The following is a 16709-nucleotide window of genomic DNA, read 5'->3' on the forward strand; positions in this document are numbered from 1 at the left end:
TTCAGATCCTCTCGGACAATGCAACAGCAGTAGCGTACCTCAACTATCAGGGAGGAACTCGCAGCCTAAAAACTATGAAGGAGGTAAGTCACACACTAAAGTGGGCAGAACTTCATCATCCAGCCTTGTCCGCAGTGTTCGTTCTGGGAGTCCTAAACTGGGAAGCGGATTTTCAGTCGACACGCCATTCAGGCAAGCGAATGGGCTCTACACCCAGAGGTCTTACAGACTCTAGTCGACAAGTGGGGTTGCCAGAGATAGATCTCATGGCGTCTCATCAGAACAACAAAGTTCTCGCATACGGGTCAAGAACAAAGGATTCCAGAGCGATCTTTGTGGATGCCCAGTCGGTGAGATGGGACTCTTATCTGGCCTATGTGTTTCCTCCAATCACCTTATTACCCAGGGTGGTGAGAAGGATAAAGCAAGGAAAGGGTGGCGTGATACTAATAGCACCGGCTTGGCCTAGAAGACATTGGTACACAGATCTGCAGAGAATGTAGATGGATGTTCCATTCCTGCTCCCTCAACGTCCAGCTCTACTGACACAGGGTCCTTGTTATCACAGACATCTGGATCGACTGTCTTTGACGGCATGGCTCTTGAGACCTCTATCCTGAAGTCAAGAGGATTCTCACAACAGGTAATTCAAACAATGCTCAGATCAAGGAAACCTTCCTCAGCTCAAATTTATCACTGAATTTGGCAAACCTATATTCATTGGTGCAGTGAACGGAAAAAGGACCCTAGGTCTTTCAGAGTTTCCAGGGTCTTAGCATTCCTTCAGGCAGGAATGGATAAAGGTTTGAAGGTGGCTTCCTTGAGAGTGCAAGTGTATGGTTGACTGTATGGTTCCAAAAGATAATTGCCAACTTACAGGATGTGCGTACTTTTTTCCAGGTAATGCTGCGCATTCAACCTCCTTTTGTTCCTCCTAAAGTGCCTTGGGAATTAAGTTTAGTCCTAAAGACCCTTCAAGTTGCCCCATTTGAACCACTTAATAGAGTGGATCTTAAATGGTTGACAGGTAAAGTTCTCTTTCTATTGGCCATGGCGTCAGCTAGAAGAGTGTCAGATTTAGGGGCATTGTTATGTCGTCCTCCATTTCTGGTCTTTTATCCAGATAGAGCGGTTCTCAGAAATAAATCTAGGTATCTTCCCAAGGTGGTGTCTAAATTTCACCTTAAATTGTAGTACCGGCTTTCCAGGAACCGGGCCTTTCTGCGGGAGATGCATCGCTGGACGTGGTCCATGTCGTAAGGATCTACGTGGATCGTACCAGTGCCATCAGAAAGACAGATTCTCTCTTCATTCTCTACGGATTTCACAAGAGAGGATGGCCTGCTGATAAGCTGACACTGGCGAGGTGGCTTCGGATGACTATTTCAGAAGCATATTCTCACGCTAATCTCCCTGTGCCGGCTAATGTCTCTGCTCACTCTACTCGTAAGGTAGGTCCATCATGGGCAGCACAACGTGGCGCTTCAGCAGAACAGATATGTAAGGTCTTCCATTAACACATTCATTAGACATTATGCCGTTGATACCTTTGCCTCTCAGGACGCTGAATTCGGGCGAAGGATTCTCCTGTCCAATCAGGAGTGTCCCCACCACTAAATTGCTTTGGGAAATCCCAATGTTATCCTGTGGATAACGGTATTTCTTTTAAGTTCACAGGATCCACAGGGATCCCACCCTGACACACCTGATTTGAGGATCCTTTTACTCGCTAACCTCTTCCTTCTTGTACGGAAGGGTGTGCATGTGTTTTCTTCTCCCCTGATTAGGGCTATCTATGATGCTCCTGCCTTAAGCTTTGGGAAAACAACTCATTTGTCTAAGCCAGGAGGCAGGGATATATGGACGGGTCCGTTGCATGCTGGGAGGCTGAAAAGCTTTGACTGATTGGTGCAAATCCTCTGTCGCTTCATCATATCCCAATGTTATCCTGTGGACTTAGGAGAAATACCGTTATCAATGGCAAGTTCTTACCGTAACGTATATTTTTGCACATCTGTCCTATACTGAGTCGCATGAAGCTCAGTCTGATCTTCTTTCCGTGAATTTGGCAACAATACTGGCGCACGGAACAGCATTGTCCTGTGGGCATATATCTATAGCTTCATGCGATCCAGGAAGGGAATCCTGTATCTGATGGATGTCTTGCACCTAGCATGGGACTGGCACAAATGCAGGTATTAATGATGACATAGCAGCGGCTTATGTAAAATCAGTGGGTGGCACGGCTTTCCACTTGCAGTCATGCAAACCCCTGCATTAGTCCTACGGATTTTCGAATTAGCATGAGGTAGTAATAAAAGCTTCCGCAGCAGCCGGCAACAACAGCCCCATAGTGTGTGACTCAGAATCAGCCCCGTGGCCTCTACCCTGCTTCTTACACATAGACATTACTTTGAACCTGTAGCAAGTACTTACCCTCCTGGTTTGGGCTCCGGTTCATTCCTTGGTGCTTCTTGCTCGATGGACTCTTGTTTGTCAGCCCTTCTCTCATGCCTGTCCCTCCTCCTTTCCGGCTGCTCCTGTTTTGGAGTTTCTTGCTCACTAGATCCTTGTCTTTCCAACCTCTTCTCATGCCTATCCTTCCTCCTCTTTTCCTCTGGTTGCTCTGGTTTGGCAACCTCATGTTCACTGGACTCCTGGCGTTCCAGTCTCCGATCATGGCGCTCTCTCCGCGCAGCATGCCGACTCAATTTACTATCCGTTTTATCTACAGTCAAGGTTGCCATACCCTGTGCCACTTTAATTTCTGATCTCTCTGCCCGGGATCCTTCCTGAGCTGGCAGCAGTTTCTCTGTCACCCTGGCTTCCACATGGTCTATCTTTGGTTGCAGACGTTCTGGCTTCATCTCCTGCCGTACATAACCCACTCTTGTGTCACCCTTTTCTCCTCTTATTCTATGGCTGTCCAGCTGGACCCCGTTAGGGATGGACAAAGTATCTTTCTGCTCTGATCTAGACTCTGACTTTTCATGGATTGCCTGATGTACAAAGGGTGATGGACGAGTTGAAAAGTCCGTAGTGTCCGAGAAAACTTTTCGGCCGAGCAGTGGGGTTGCAGGCTGCTTGTTCTGCTCTGCTTTCATCTTCTCCAACTTGCAAAGAGAGAGCGATCAGCACATTCTACAATACTGAAATATGGTAAATCACATCCTAGTTAAAAACTTAATGAAGTTCTTACTGTAGTTAGGCGCCTCAATGAGCTGAATCTTTCCTCCCAGACGGCTGCTGTTTTGCGGAAGGCCTCATGTCGTCGGATTAGCTGCTCCACCTCGTCCACGCTATTGCCCAGCTCCGGGCTCTTTACTATGGGCTCCTGGGCAGTTAGCCAGGCTTCAGCCACTCCAGCTTCTTGGGCAAACTGGTGAACTTCAAGCACTATAGTATGAGAGAGAATGACATTAGAGGTGTCCTGTAGTGAATGTCTCCTAGGAAAATCCTGCTGGCTAGCATAATCTTTACTTAAGAGTTGACTACAGTTCTGGTGGGGGGATAGGCGTGCTGTAGACTCTCTCATAACTGGCCATAAGCCTATACGTGGGAGGCGTAAATGAGGTGAGCTTCTGAGTAAATTTCTGTCTATCTGGAAGAGGCCCGATAAAATGTCTAACTTGATTATGGCTCTAAAGATCCAAATATGAACAATTATGATTCTCCCTGAGTCTCTCCATAGGTATCCAGCCAATCTGCAGTGTGGTAGGAAACGTCAGATTCACAGAGTAAAATCTGAGACCTGGTCATAATATTTGAAGAAAGATATTTATATTTGTATTAAATGGGTTATGGTGTAGCACTATATATAGACTGACTTAAATATTCTTATTATAATGATGAATGTATGGCTATTATGGAATATTCCTATAACGTTTTTAGGTTTATGAAATCATTTGTTCCTTTTTCGTAACTCTTTGAGAAAGACAATGTTCATTTAATATATCATATGCAGTGACAATGACAAATATTATACAAAAAAAATTATAATTAAAAAAAAATTGAGACCAAGAACTTTCTTCACAGTTTTTCTGAAGTGTGACAGGAGTGAGTTAAATAAAAGAAATCACATTTTTAATTAAAATGGGATCCAGAAGTGATCATAATTTATACTTTAATGTATTTGATATATTTTGCCTACAATGAAAGCTTTAAATCACACATTTGTACAACGTATTCAATTTGTATATATTGCATATATAGTCATTGAGATAATGTATTGTAGCTTTGTGTGTGCATCCTTGTATTGCTGACACTCAGGTAGACATGCTTTCACAATCCCAGACAATGGTGCTTAACATAGATTAGATTAAAAACTATATAAAACAATTTAGAAATAGACTGTGTTGTCTTATGTTCTATTATAAGACAATAACCACAAATCAGTCCTCATGTAAATTAACTGAAACATACAGTTCACGCTGTAAATTTAGAGTACTACTGCCATCTACTGTCCAAAGTTAGTATTGATTTCTGAGTCTTAAGGAATCAATTATTTCTGTTGAGATTGAATACGCTGTAAAAGGTTTGCAATATGATAAATTTTCACTAATGTGCAAAGAAAAACCATGCTTTTCTCATCCATGAATATTCTAGGAGCATGGTTCAACAAGAGGGATGGCGAATTTGTGTTGCCTATGCTGCAAATTAGGGATTTATTTAATTCTTATATGTCTGAGTCAGTAAATTCCCTATACATTGTTTATATCAATGTGAAATTCTTTATGCCATTATTTCTTTATTGCAAATTTTATTTTACTTTCTATTATTGAAAAGTCACACAAAGAACAGTACACAATGCAGTGCAGGTGTCATACATGAGGATTCCAACCAGGAATATGTAAAGAGCAAAGAAGAAAATAACTGAGTGGGAAGAAGAAACCTGTTCCCACAGAGAGCCGAGGCTCACACAATAATGCTACAATAAGATACATGGAAAACAACCATTGTTAGGGTAAAATAGAATTGAAGCATTGAAAGGTCATAACTTCAACAACCTTCTGACTTATTAGAACAGTATTGCAATCTTGGTAACTTGTAACATAAGGCAATCTAGTGAATGTTTCTATCTACATCACTTGCTATGCCAACTATGTATTTTAATCAGAAAATGAGATCAAGGTGAAAAAAGATTCAAGGGGGTATATTTACTAAGCTCCCGACTTTTTCAGAGTTTGCTTTTTTTTCTAAGTGTCATCTCGGGAATTTACTAAACACAAATCTCGGCAGTGTTGGGGCTATTCGTATTGTTTTTCACGCAGAGGTCACAAATACGAATCAATAGACCATCGGTCAAACGCGGCTGTTATTTGATACAACTCGGTAATTTACTAAGAATTTGTATTCTCAATCACTGCCGACAATAGCCAAACACTGCCGGGAAAGCAAAGAATTCGTAAAAAAAAGCAGTTTTAAAATAGACCTACTTTTTGGTGGTGTGATCAGTGAGATCTGTGCATGCTTATCGGTGGGAAAGGGTCTGAATGGCTTAAATATGTCCCAAAAAAAATGCGTGGGGTCCCCCCTCCTAAGCATAACCAGCCTCGGGCTCTTTGAGCCGGTCCTGGTTGTTAAAATACAGGGGAAAAAATGCACAGGGTTCCCCCATATTTATACAACCAGCGCCGGGCTCTGCGTCTGGTCCTGGTTCTAAAAATACCGGGGACAAAAGACGTAGGGGTCCCCCGTATTTTTAAAACCAGCACCGGGCTCCACCAGCCAGAGAGATAATGCCACAGCCGGGGGACACTATTATACTGGTCCCTGCGGCTGTGGCATTCCCCCCCCCCCCCCCCAACCAGTCATCCCTGGCCGGGGTTCCCTGGAGGAGTGGGGACCCCTTAAATCAAGGAGTCCCCCCCCTCCAGGCACCCAAGGACCAGGTGTGAAGCTCGCGGCTGGCCCCCCCATCCCTGGGCGACCCCAATTAACTTTGCTGTTAGCCGCTAACCGCAAAGTTCCCATCATAGGCTAGAATGGAGCGGTGCTAAGCTCCATTCTAGTTGGTGCGCTACTCCTGATTGACGTCTTTTGTCAACCCGTATTTTTGGAACCAGGGCCGGCCCAAGAGTCCGGTGCTGGTTGTCTAAATACGGGGGGACCCCAGGCAATTTCCCCCCGGTATTTAAACAACTAGGGCCGGCTCAAAGAGCCGAGGCTGGTTATGCTTAGGAGGGGGGACCACACGCAATTTTTTTTTTACACTTTTAACTGTTTAAAGTCTTTTTATACTGTACACAATGAAGCCCTGCACGGATCTCACTGATCCGGCCGGGCTTCACTGTGTTATGTCCGGCAGTGTTTTACTAATCACTCCCGTAAAACACTGCCCAACAATACGAATAACATTGACATTGGAAAATACGAAAAACGAAAACTCTGCAATTTAGTAAATTACAGAAAATTATTTCAAAAAGTTGCAGAAAAATACGACCGATAAAATTCGAGTTTAAACTCCCACCAATTCGGCAGAAACACAAATCTTAGTAAATAAACCACAAGGTCTGAAATAAATGTAACCTTCGCAACCCTTTCATGTCAATCAGATACAGGACTATACCATTAACCCTTTCATGGAGCTGGCACTTGGTTGAAACACTGAACTATTAACCCTGTCAAGGAGCTGGCACTCGGCTGAACCACTGAACCATTAACTCTTCCATGGAGCTCGCAGTCTGCTATAACGCTGAAATGTTAGCCCTTCCATAGAGCTGGCTGCAGGAATTGAGCCTTAAGCTCCTTGTTCACATAGTTAAAAGCTTTCTACAAATAAAGACTCATGCATTTTGCTCTTGTGTCTCCCCCGCATTCATCAGGGGGGCACAAAACTAGAGTGTGGGAGCTGTAAAGGTTTCCACGGCAACTCTAATTAGCTAATAGTTAGGTGTGGAGTGGGAGGGGGGGTACTGCCTGCCTTATTGTTTATCAGGGAGGGAGCTTAAGTAGGACATTTGTGAACCTGAGTTGCAGAAAATGATGAAATGAATGGAAATGTGGTCCCCTGACAGCGTGGTTAGGAATAAGAGAACCCCCAGCACACGTACTTTGCTGCAGCCACTCCCAGTGCTTCTGCCACTTATCCAACAGTTCTCTCTTCTTTGCCATCAACCTGTCCAGACTCTGCTTGATCTGGAGGAAGGAGGGAAATTAACAACAGGGTTCAACAAGCATGCAGAGCATGTAGAAGGCATGTAAAAGCCTCTGACATGTGCGGAGTGATCTAGGGAACCGTGTAATGGTTTTTAGAACTCACATTATAGGCGAGGGACAATAGCATTAAGGGCCATTCACAAGCTCAAGTATTTAGCTCTGTATTAATCTTCAGCCGATGGACATAACATTACATTTACCTTGTCCAAGACATAGGGGTATCTTGGTAATAGTAGAAACCACCCCTATCTGTAGACAATGCCCCAATTTGTTGTATCGTGAGATGAGTCTTACATATTAATAACCACCTACCTCTTCTGATGCCGGCCGCTTGTTTAGGACTAAAGACTTTCCCAGCTCCACACAGTCCGCAATCCTCTTGTTTCGTGCCTCAATTTCACTCTTTAAACCTTGATGATAACTTATTGAAACTTCCACAGAAGACACGTCTCTGGGAACAAAGGATGGTGGCAATTAGAAGACGCTATGTCTGCCAAACTGTCCTGCGAGAGGCAACACTAGCCACTGCCAGATTTAAAGGTCCCACTGAAGACAAAGGAGAGAACCACAGCCCATGTACTCCGCTGACAGTGTTACACACATCACCCATATGTCAGACACTTCAGCATTACATACAAAGTGTTTTATAGGAATTTGAGACAGATATACTGTAGTAAATAAATTAGAAGAGATTGTTATGGATGCAGTCTGCATCAATTTACAAAATAATTGTATGTAGATTGTTTTAGTAACTTATCAGTGTCACCTTATGTTGATGAGAGTTACAAATACTGCACCACGTTCACAAACGTATTTTGTCTTCAACTGATGAAAATACTCAGAGAGTTGTCTTATGTTGTTAACACCACAACTCTACATGTGCAGAAATCCGACTGCTAGGAAACTGGAGAGGGTTATAATGGTTATTCAGAGCCAAGCATCTATCCAACTAGGACAACTAGGATCTATCTGACAACTAGGACAGTTAGAATATTAAACAGACCATCTTGTGTTCCACACAATCATCTGTCATCGCATCCCCTGACATTCCACTGCTCCGCCTCAGCGCACTACACTTTGTATAGGGATTTATTTTATATGCAGATGTTTCCTCTTACATCTTTGCTCCGTGCGCTACAAGTCGCGATACACATAACGCGGGAGTGCCATGTGACTCCGTAGCACAAAGCATCTTTTTTTTGCTTTTTTCCCCCTGTGAAGACGCGTCTTAGACGTAAAGTAATGTAATAGGACACACAAACAGCTTCTGCTGATTAAAATGATATGCAGCATGCCTATATTCTGTGTGTGGCTGTGAATGTATCTGCATACAAAATGCTCTGCTACAGTGTTTTCCTGGAAAATACTGTAACGTGGCATTTCGGATGCAGATAGAGCCACTATTTACACAAAGAATATAGTCATGCTGCATATCATTTTAATCGGCAGAAACTGCTTGTGCGTCCTATTACATTCATTTGCGTCTAAGACGCAATTGTGTGGCGAAAAAATAAAAAAAGACGATCAACGCTACAGAGTCACGCCACGGCATGGCCAACTTCAAGGGCTGTTTAGCATGACTACATCAAGGATGTAAGAGGAGACAACTGTAGGGTCTTATTAATCTTAAAGGAAAACAGGTCACAGAGGTGATAATTCCTCTTTATTCCTAACAGTCAATATAAAAGTTATGCTTTATTCCAAACTTTTATCTTTGATAGTTTTGTTTTAACACTTTGGGGGAATTCAATTGTTTCTCCCCACGGCCACCACTAGATGGCGCCCAACGGAGCAATTCAGTTGCAGGGAGACATATTTCAGCTTGCAGCTCCCCACCCTGCTAGTTAACTGAAATGTGTGAAAAGTGACCTGTTTGGGCGCCCAAACGGCACTTTTTGTGATTGCGCTCATTAGTTTAGTTGAGTTTAGCTGCTTTATGCTGCTAAACCCGACACTGGTGGTCGCGATCGCCGCAATAAACAGCATCAATTGTATATTGCCCCTGCGATCTCCTTTCGGGCAGCGATATCAATTGAATTCCCTCCTTTTTGTACATTCTAAAAAGAAAATATGGCTTAATCCAGGGTGTTATTGGTTGAATTAGCTTCAATTGGCAAGCTATAAATGCCATACACAGACCCAAGTTGTGCAACACAGAGCAGTATCTATGGTTCAATGCTACATACTAAAGGACCAGGACATCAGTAGGAAGCATAATTCATAAATAATTAAGACACGTATGCATTTTTAATCAAATTCAGTCAGTTTTGTCTGTTGTTCTACATTGGTTGGTTTACTCTGCCCATCTGGCTGAATATTGCAATACTGTCATTTACCTGGGCTTCTCTCCTGTGCCAATCTGACAGATGATGCTGTCCATCCAGGAGATCAGGTCCCTGACGAGACCTAGGAACTTCATGCGGTCACTGGTGCTGGTAATCTGCAGGCGGCAGTCCTCGCATGAGGTCAGCAGTTCCTTCCACGAGCGCATTACTTCCTGCTCACTGGTGACAATGGCTGCTGCATTCTCCCCGGCATAGACCGTGCGCAGCTGGGCAGCGTTCTCCTGCAGCTGGCGTACCTGCCCCATCAGAGGGATAGTAAGGCTTGTGGCTGTGCTTAGGCCTGGGTGTATAAGCTCAGGAAACTAGCAACCTCTACATATATTTGGGGACATTTTGTGAAAACTGGTGCTCAGAAAAAGGTGCTGGAAATTTTTTATTTTCAAAACTGCTAAAAAATAAAAAATGATTAACAACTCAATTTTTCATATTCACCAGTCTTCATATGCATACCCCCTATGGAATCTTACTCCTGTAATTAGATATTTATAGGACTGGCAATATTACCAATATAACCCTCACCTGAGTGACAAGGACCTGAATGTCGTGTTCAAAAGAACTAAGAATCCGCTGCAAGGACCCAGCCGAGAGCCGGACCTCCTGTGCCTTCACCTCCGGCACCCTCTGCTTCTTCTCCTCCACCTGGGACAGAACCTCTTTGCAGTCGTTGAAGAATTTATGTAGCTCATGGGAGGCAGAAAGCATCTGGGCCCTTGTCTCCATCAACTCCAGCAAGTCTGCCCAGGCCTCATTCACTCCGTCCTTCCATTCTGCGATCGTGGCTGCATCGGAGTGTCCGTAGTCAATGAGCTCGTCCACCATCTGGTTGACTGCAGAGATGCGCTCATGTCCAATGCTGCCGGTCTCACTGACAAACTCCGTGAACTTCTCCTGGAGAAGCTACAGAAAAACGGAAACATGAGAGCTTGAGAGACGTAAGAAATGGAATTCATTAGAGCTGCCGTTGTAATTATGGAAAATTGTAACTCTGTTCCATCACTCACTTCAAGATTAATATAAGACCCCTGGAGAGGATACTATGGGCCTGCTTCATAGATGTGCGCAAATCTTGTTGCGGTTTGTATGCGGCAGTACTGAGAAAATATGCTAATGCCTATACTGACGAGCCATATGTGACATGATGACCACTTTTCCGTGTTTCTGTATGGAACGCTAATAAATACAAACCACAGATACTAATGGGCCCTACACATAAGACAATATGCCGCAGAGGTGCCCGACGGCCGATACAGCCAACGGGCAACCCGGCGGCAGTGACGTATCTTCACTCCCCCAGTCACCCGGCCCCATAGCAATGCATGCTAATATGGACGAGATCGTCCATATTGGCCTGCATGTATAAGTGACCCGGCACCAACAATGAACGAGCGCGGGGCCGCACATCTTTCATCGCTGGTGCCTCCACACTCAAAGATATGAACGAGATCGTTCATATCTTTCAGTTAAATCGCCTAATGTGTAGGGACTATAAGACTGTTCAATCGTTTGGACCTGCACCTTAAAGATCTATTGCAATATGATAATCCAGGCAACTGCTGTGCAAACTCCAAGGGGGAATGGAATAGAGTGGCAGATGTATTAACCTGGAGAAGGCATAAGGAAGTGATAAACCAGTCATAAGTGCAAGGTGATAAATGCACCAGCCAATCAGCTCCTGTTAATTTACATATTGGAGCTGATTGGCTGGTGTGTTTATCAGCTTGTACTTATCACTGCTTTATCACTTCCTAATGCCTTTTCCAGGTTAATACATCTACCCCAGAGTGTGAAAATCAGGAAGTGCGTGACATCGTCCAAGTTATGACGTAATTTTAAAGCAGCGATCCGTTACACAGCAAAACCAGCCTTGTTTTGCTGTGTAACTGATCGCCGCTTCAAAAATACGCGAGAATTCGGGGGATGTCACGCACTTCCTGGCTCACGCACGCTATGACATCCACCCCGGTGAGGCTATGCAGTGCATTATACATGCACTATATCTAATTGTCACTTACTGTCACATGCTCATAATCTTGGCCCAGCTCTGGAGACCCGGCCACCACCTCCTTCTCTGCTATCCACTGCTCCAGTTCATCCACCTCCCGGCTTAGCTGGAAGAGCCAATACTGCTGCTCCAGGCGTCCCTTCCGCTCCTCCACCAAGTCCTTCAGAGACACGTAGAGCCGATCAATCTGAGACTGACGCCTACTTATCTGCTCACTATGCAAGGACAGTAGTTAGTGCATTAGTCAGGGGCATGGTGCAGGGGTCATTTGCAAAACATCATCTCTAATCATAGTGAATCCACTCTGCAACACAATCTAGCAACAGTTACAGCTGGATATATAAAGGCCGATTCAACTAGCTGTGAGATCCTGGAAGTAGCCTCACAAGTTACGTTGCCGAGTGATGTTAATAGGCAGTAATGAGATGCGAGCAAAAATGAGCAATGTTTTCATTCCCATAATTGCCGTTATTGTGCTCAGAAACATTAGGACAGATGGAAGTAACGTTGTACCTTGGCAAAACCACGGGGCACTGCAGGTGGGGGAGATGTAACGTGCAGCAAGAACATTTATCCAGCATGCGTGGGCTACGTGCACAGGCAGCCAAAAAATGTATTTGCCCCCTTGCATTGCAGTATGGTTTCTCCAGGTGCAAAGTCACTCCTTTTGTTTTGCTCTCCACTCAGAATCAGCCCCACAATGCATAAGGCTACTTGAATTGGACCCTTACAGAGAAGTCTGTTTCTAAGGTTTCAAAGGTATCATTATAACGTTTGAGTCATACCTGGAAGTACCTTCATGTTTCAGACAAACTCTGCCTTGTCCCTCACAAAATGAGTATTTAAGAACTGATATTTTTGTAACCCTTCAGCTATTCTCCAGGACACTGGGAGAGGGACAACGTTCCATTACTTGGCAGTAGTGTGATCTGTACCTAAGTATGGTATTTCCATACCATTACCGGCACTCCTAAATACACAGAAGTATTATGTACACCAGGTGCCTTCCAATGTTAATCCAACAGTATGCAAAAAGAGGAAACGGCACTCACCGGTTTTCACAAGAATAGCAGTCTGGCTACTTCAGAGCAGGTCAACGTTTCATTATTATTTAAAAAAAATTGTCCCGCCGAAATTTTTTAGAATAAAAATGAAACGCTGACCTGCCCTGAAGTAGCCAGACTGCTGTTCTTGAGAAGACCCGTGAGTGCCGCCTCCTCTTTTTGCATTATATATATATATATATATATATATATATATATATATATTTATGTGTACTTGTACTCCATGAGTTGTATGGTGGAAACTATGGGCCTGATTCAGAGATAAAAGGAAGTGTGTTGCCAGGTGGTAGAGGCTAAGACTGTAGAGCAAGTTAAACATGCGTGGGATAGGCATATGAATATCCTTACAAATAATTAAGATTCAAAAAGGTTTGAGAATACCTAAGGATAAAAAAAAGGGGCAGACCAGATGGGCCAAGTGGTTCTTATCTGCCGTCAAATTCTATGTTTCTATGTTTCATGCGCAAGCAGCAATGAATTTCCGTCCAATCTGTAGGAGGGGCGTGCAGGAGACGTCTCAGTAGAAGAGATGCCTCCTGCATGTAACTGCGATCCCAGCACTGCAACCGATTTTGCGATGTTCCATTCAGCTGGCCAACTGAAGGGAAGTCTTCGATGCCAGGAAGTTTGCGCGGGTAGCAGGATGGGGCAGATGAAGCACTTTTAATGCTCTCTCCCCTATAGCCTAATATAGCCTAACATTTTAAAATTCCTTCAATATTTATCCTGGAAGGTGTGCTGCATAACAATGTAATTGCACTCTTATTGTGGCGACATAATCTTAGATCTGAGTGGCAGTAAGAATAGGGGGGGAGGGGGGGGGGGGGGGAGTCAGGTATGTCCTTCTCCATTTGATCACCTGTAGATCTTAACTTGAGTACGACTTGTTCTTCACAGCGAAAAGGGTTAAAAAGGAAGGGATTAGAGATGGGGGATTGTTGGTCCTGAAGAGAAATGCTGGAGTGTGGAGTGTCAGATGGAGTGTGCTACAGAACTCTGCAGTAAGCCAATCAGCTCCTGTTATTTTTCAAACACAGCCCCTGTAGCATGGTAGTTAGGAGCTGATTGGCTGGTACTTCATCACACTTCGAGACTTAGTACATCAACCCCTGCATTTGAAAAATGTCAGGAGCTGATTGGTTGGTACTTTATCTCTCTCCACATTATCTCTCCAAGCTTTGATACATTTTCCCCTGAGAGAGTGATTTCATCTGTCAGATCGGGTGTAGTATGGTATGCCGGCGGTCGGGCTCCCGGCGACCAGCATACCTGCGCCGGGAGCCCGACCACCGGCATACCGACAGTGTGGCGAGCGCAAATGAGCCCCTTGCGGGCTCGCTGCGCTCGCCACGCTGCGGGCACAGTGGCGCGCTACACGCACCACGCTATTTTATTCTCCCTCCAGGGGGGTCGTGGACCCCCACAAGGGAGAATAAGTGGCGGTATGCCGGCTGTCGGGATTCCGGCGTCGGTATACTGTGCGCCGGGATCCCGACAGCCGGCATACTGAAGACCACCCGTCAGATCACTAGGGCATGGGCTGCTGTCTTCTTTCAGCTCAACTGTATATGATATGAACAAGGGGACTGGTGGTTGATAAATATACAGCAGTGTTCATCCCGGGAGTGGACAACTGGGAAGCAGACTTCCTCAGCAGACACGACCTCCACCCGGGAGAGTGGGGACTTCATCAGGAAGACTTCGCACAGATTACAAGTCGGTGGGGACTTCCACAGGTGGACAAGATGTCATCCCGCTTCAACAAAAAGCTACAGAGGTATTGCGCCAGGTCAAGAGACCCTCAGGCGATAGCTGTAGACGCCCTGGTGACACCGTGCGTGTTCCAGTCGGTCTATGTATTCCCTCCTCTTCCTCTCATACCCAAGGTGCTGAGGATAATAAGAAAAAGAGGAGTGAGAACAATACTCATTGTTCCAGATTGGCCACGAAGGACTTGGTATCCAGATCTGCAAGAAATGCTCACAGAAGATCCGTGGCCTCTTCCTCTAAGACAAGACTTGTTGCAACAAGGGCCCTGTCTGTTCCAAGACTTGCCGCGGCTGCGTTGGACGGCATGGCGGTTGAACGCCGGATCCTAGCAGAGAAAGGCATTCCGGATGAGGTCATTCCTACGCTGATAAAGGCTAGGAAGGACGTAACAGCTCAACATTATCACCGTATATGGCGAAAATATGTTGCTTGGTGTGAGGCCAGGAATGCCCCTACGGAGGAATTCCAGCTGGGCCGTTCCTTCACTTCCTACAGTCAGGAGTGAATTTGGGCCTAAAATTGGGTTCCATTAAGGTCCAGATTTCGGCCCTATCCATTTTCTTTCAAAAGGAGTTGACTTCTCTACCTGAAGTTCAGACGTTTGTAAAGGGAGTGCTGCATATTCAGCCCCCTTTTGTGCCTCCAGTGGCACCTTGGGATCTTAACGTGGTGTTGAGTTTCCTGAAATCCCACTGGTTTGGACCACTCAAAACGGTGGAGTTGAAATATCTCACGTGGAAGGTGGTCATGCTATTAGCCTTGGCTTCGGCTAGGCGTGTGTCAGAGTTGGCGGCTTTGTCACATAAAAGCCCCTATTTGGTTTTCCATGCGGATAGAGCAGAATTGCGGACCCGTCCATAATTTCTGCCGAAAGTGGTTTCATCCTTTCATATAAACCAACCTATGGTGGTGCCTGTGGCTACTACTGACTTGGAGGATTCCGAGTTGCTTGATGTGGTCAGGGCTTTGAAGGTTTATGTAGCCAGAACGGCTAGGGTCAGGAAAACAGAGTCTTTGTTTCTCCTGTATGCTTCCAACAAGCTTGGTGCTCCGGCTTCAAAGCAAACTATTGCTCGCTGGATCTGTAACACGATTCAGCAGGCTCATTCTGCGGCTGGATTGCCGCTGCCAAAATCAGTTAAGGCCCATTTCACTAGGAAGGTGGGCTCTTCTTGGGCGGCTGCCCGAGGGATCTCGGCATTACAGCTTTGCCGAGCGGCTACTTGGTCAGGTTCAAACACTTTTGAAAAGTTCTACAAGTTTGATACCCTGGCTAAGGAGGACCTTGTGTTTGCTCAATCGGTGCTGCAGAGTCATCCGCACTCTCCCGCCCGTTTGGGAGCTTTGGTATAATCCCCATGGTCCTTACGGAGTCCCCAGCATCCACTAGGACGTTAGAGAAAATAAGATTTTACTTACCGGTAAATCTATTTCTCGTAGTCCGTAGTGGATGCTGGGCGCCCGTCCCAAGTGCGGACTTCTTCTGCAATGCTTGTATATAGTTATTGCTTCAATAAGGGTTATGTTATGGTTGCATCAGGGTTGGACCTGATGCTCTGTTGTTGCCATACTGTTGACTGGTTGTTATAAACTCATGTTATACGGTGTGATTGGTGTGGCTGGTATGAATCTTGCCCTGGATTACCAAAATCCTTTCCTTGTACTGTCAGCTCTTCTGGGTACAGTTTCTTTAACTGAGGTCTGGAGGAGGGGCATAGAGGGAGGAGCCAGAGTACACCAGAACCTAAATTCTTTCTTAAAGTGCCCATGTCTCCTGCGGAGCCCGTCTATCCCCATGATCCTTACGGAGTCCCCAGCATCCACTACGGACTACGAGAAATAGATTTACCGGTAAGTAAAATCTTATTATCATCCTCTAATATACTGTAGAGTATATATTACACCTTTATGAATGAGGGTTCCCAATCCCTATCAATTGTATATATTAGAAGTGATATTCAGAATAGTTAGCCTTAGTTCTAGGGGGTTTAAGATTCCCCCTGCAGTTTAGGTGGAATGGGGTGCTCAGCCTGCCTGCCAGTGGCTGTACTGCTTGGTCTAACCAGACAATCAGGCTTATGTAATAGGGCCATTTAGATATTAGCTGTGATTACTGCAAGTTGAACGGCTAGTTTAGGGCACAGTACATTTGTGCTAGGAGCCTGTAGCAGCTCAACACACGACCAGAGCCGGCATAAACACTTTCTTGTTATATACTATAATAAAATGAATGAAATCTACTGTATGTAAATAGAGGATGCACTCAGTCAGCAGCTGCCTACTTGAGCATTGTATGTGACCTGTAGGGCTGCTGCTAGGGACTGTCACCATATTGTATTGTGTATACGAGCCCTGTGCCAATAATGGTCC

The 16709-nt window shown here is 45.0% G+C and overlaps 1 protein-coding gene across 1 annotated transcript in view; it reads right to left on the reverse strand.

Annotated features, from left to right (window-relative positions):
- SPTBN4 (spectrin beta, non-erythrocytic 4) overlaps window positions 1-16709 on the reverse strand; it is a 331378-nt gene that overhangs the window by 30997 nt on the left and 283672 nt on the right. Inside the window, exons 27-33 of the mRNA XM_063937686.1 lie at window positions 11516-11720; window positions 10023-10400; window positions 9495-9739; window positions 7471-7609; window positions 7053-7137; window positions 3200-3396; window positions 2437-3113 (exon numbers count right to left, since the gene is read on the reverse strand). Of these exons, the coding sequence (XP_063793756.1) occupies window positions 2437-3113; window positions 3200-3396; window positions 7053-7137; window positions 7471-7609; window positions 9495-9739; window positions 10023-10400; window positions 11516-11720 (1926 nt within the window). The remainder of the gene's footprint in view (window positions 1-2436; window positions 3114-3199; window positions 3397-7052; window positions 7138-7470; window positions 7610-9494; window positions 9740-10022; window positions 10401-11515; window positions 11721-16709) is intronic.

This window comes from Pseudophryne corroboree, chromosome 8 (genome assembly GCF_028390025.1).
Source record: "Pseudophryne corroboree isolate aPseCor3 chromosome 8, aPseCor3.hap2, whole genome shotgun sequence".
NCBI lineage: Eukaryota > Metazoa > Chordata > Amphibia > Anura > Myobatrachidae > Pseudophryne > Pseudophryne corroboree.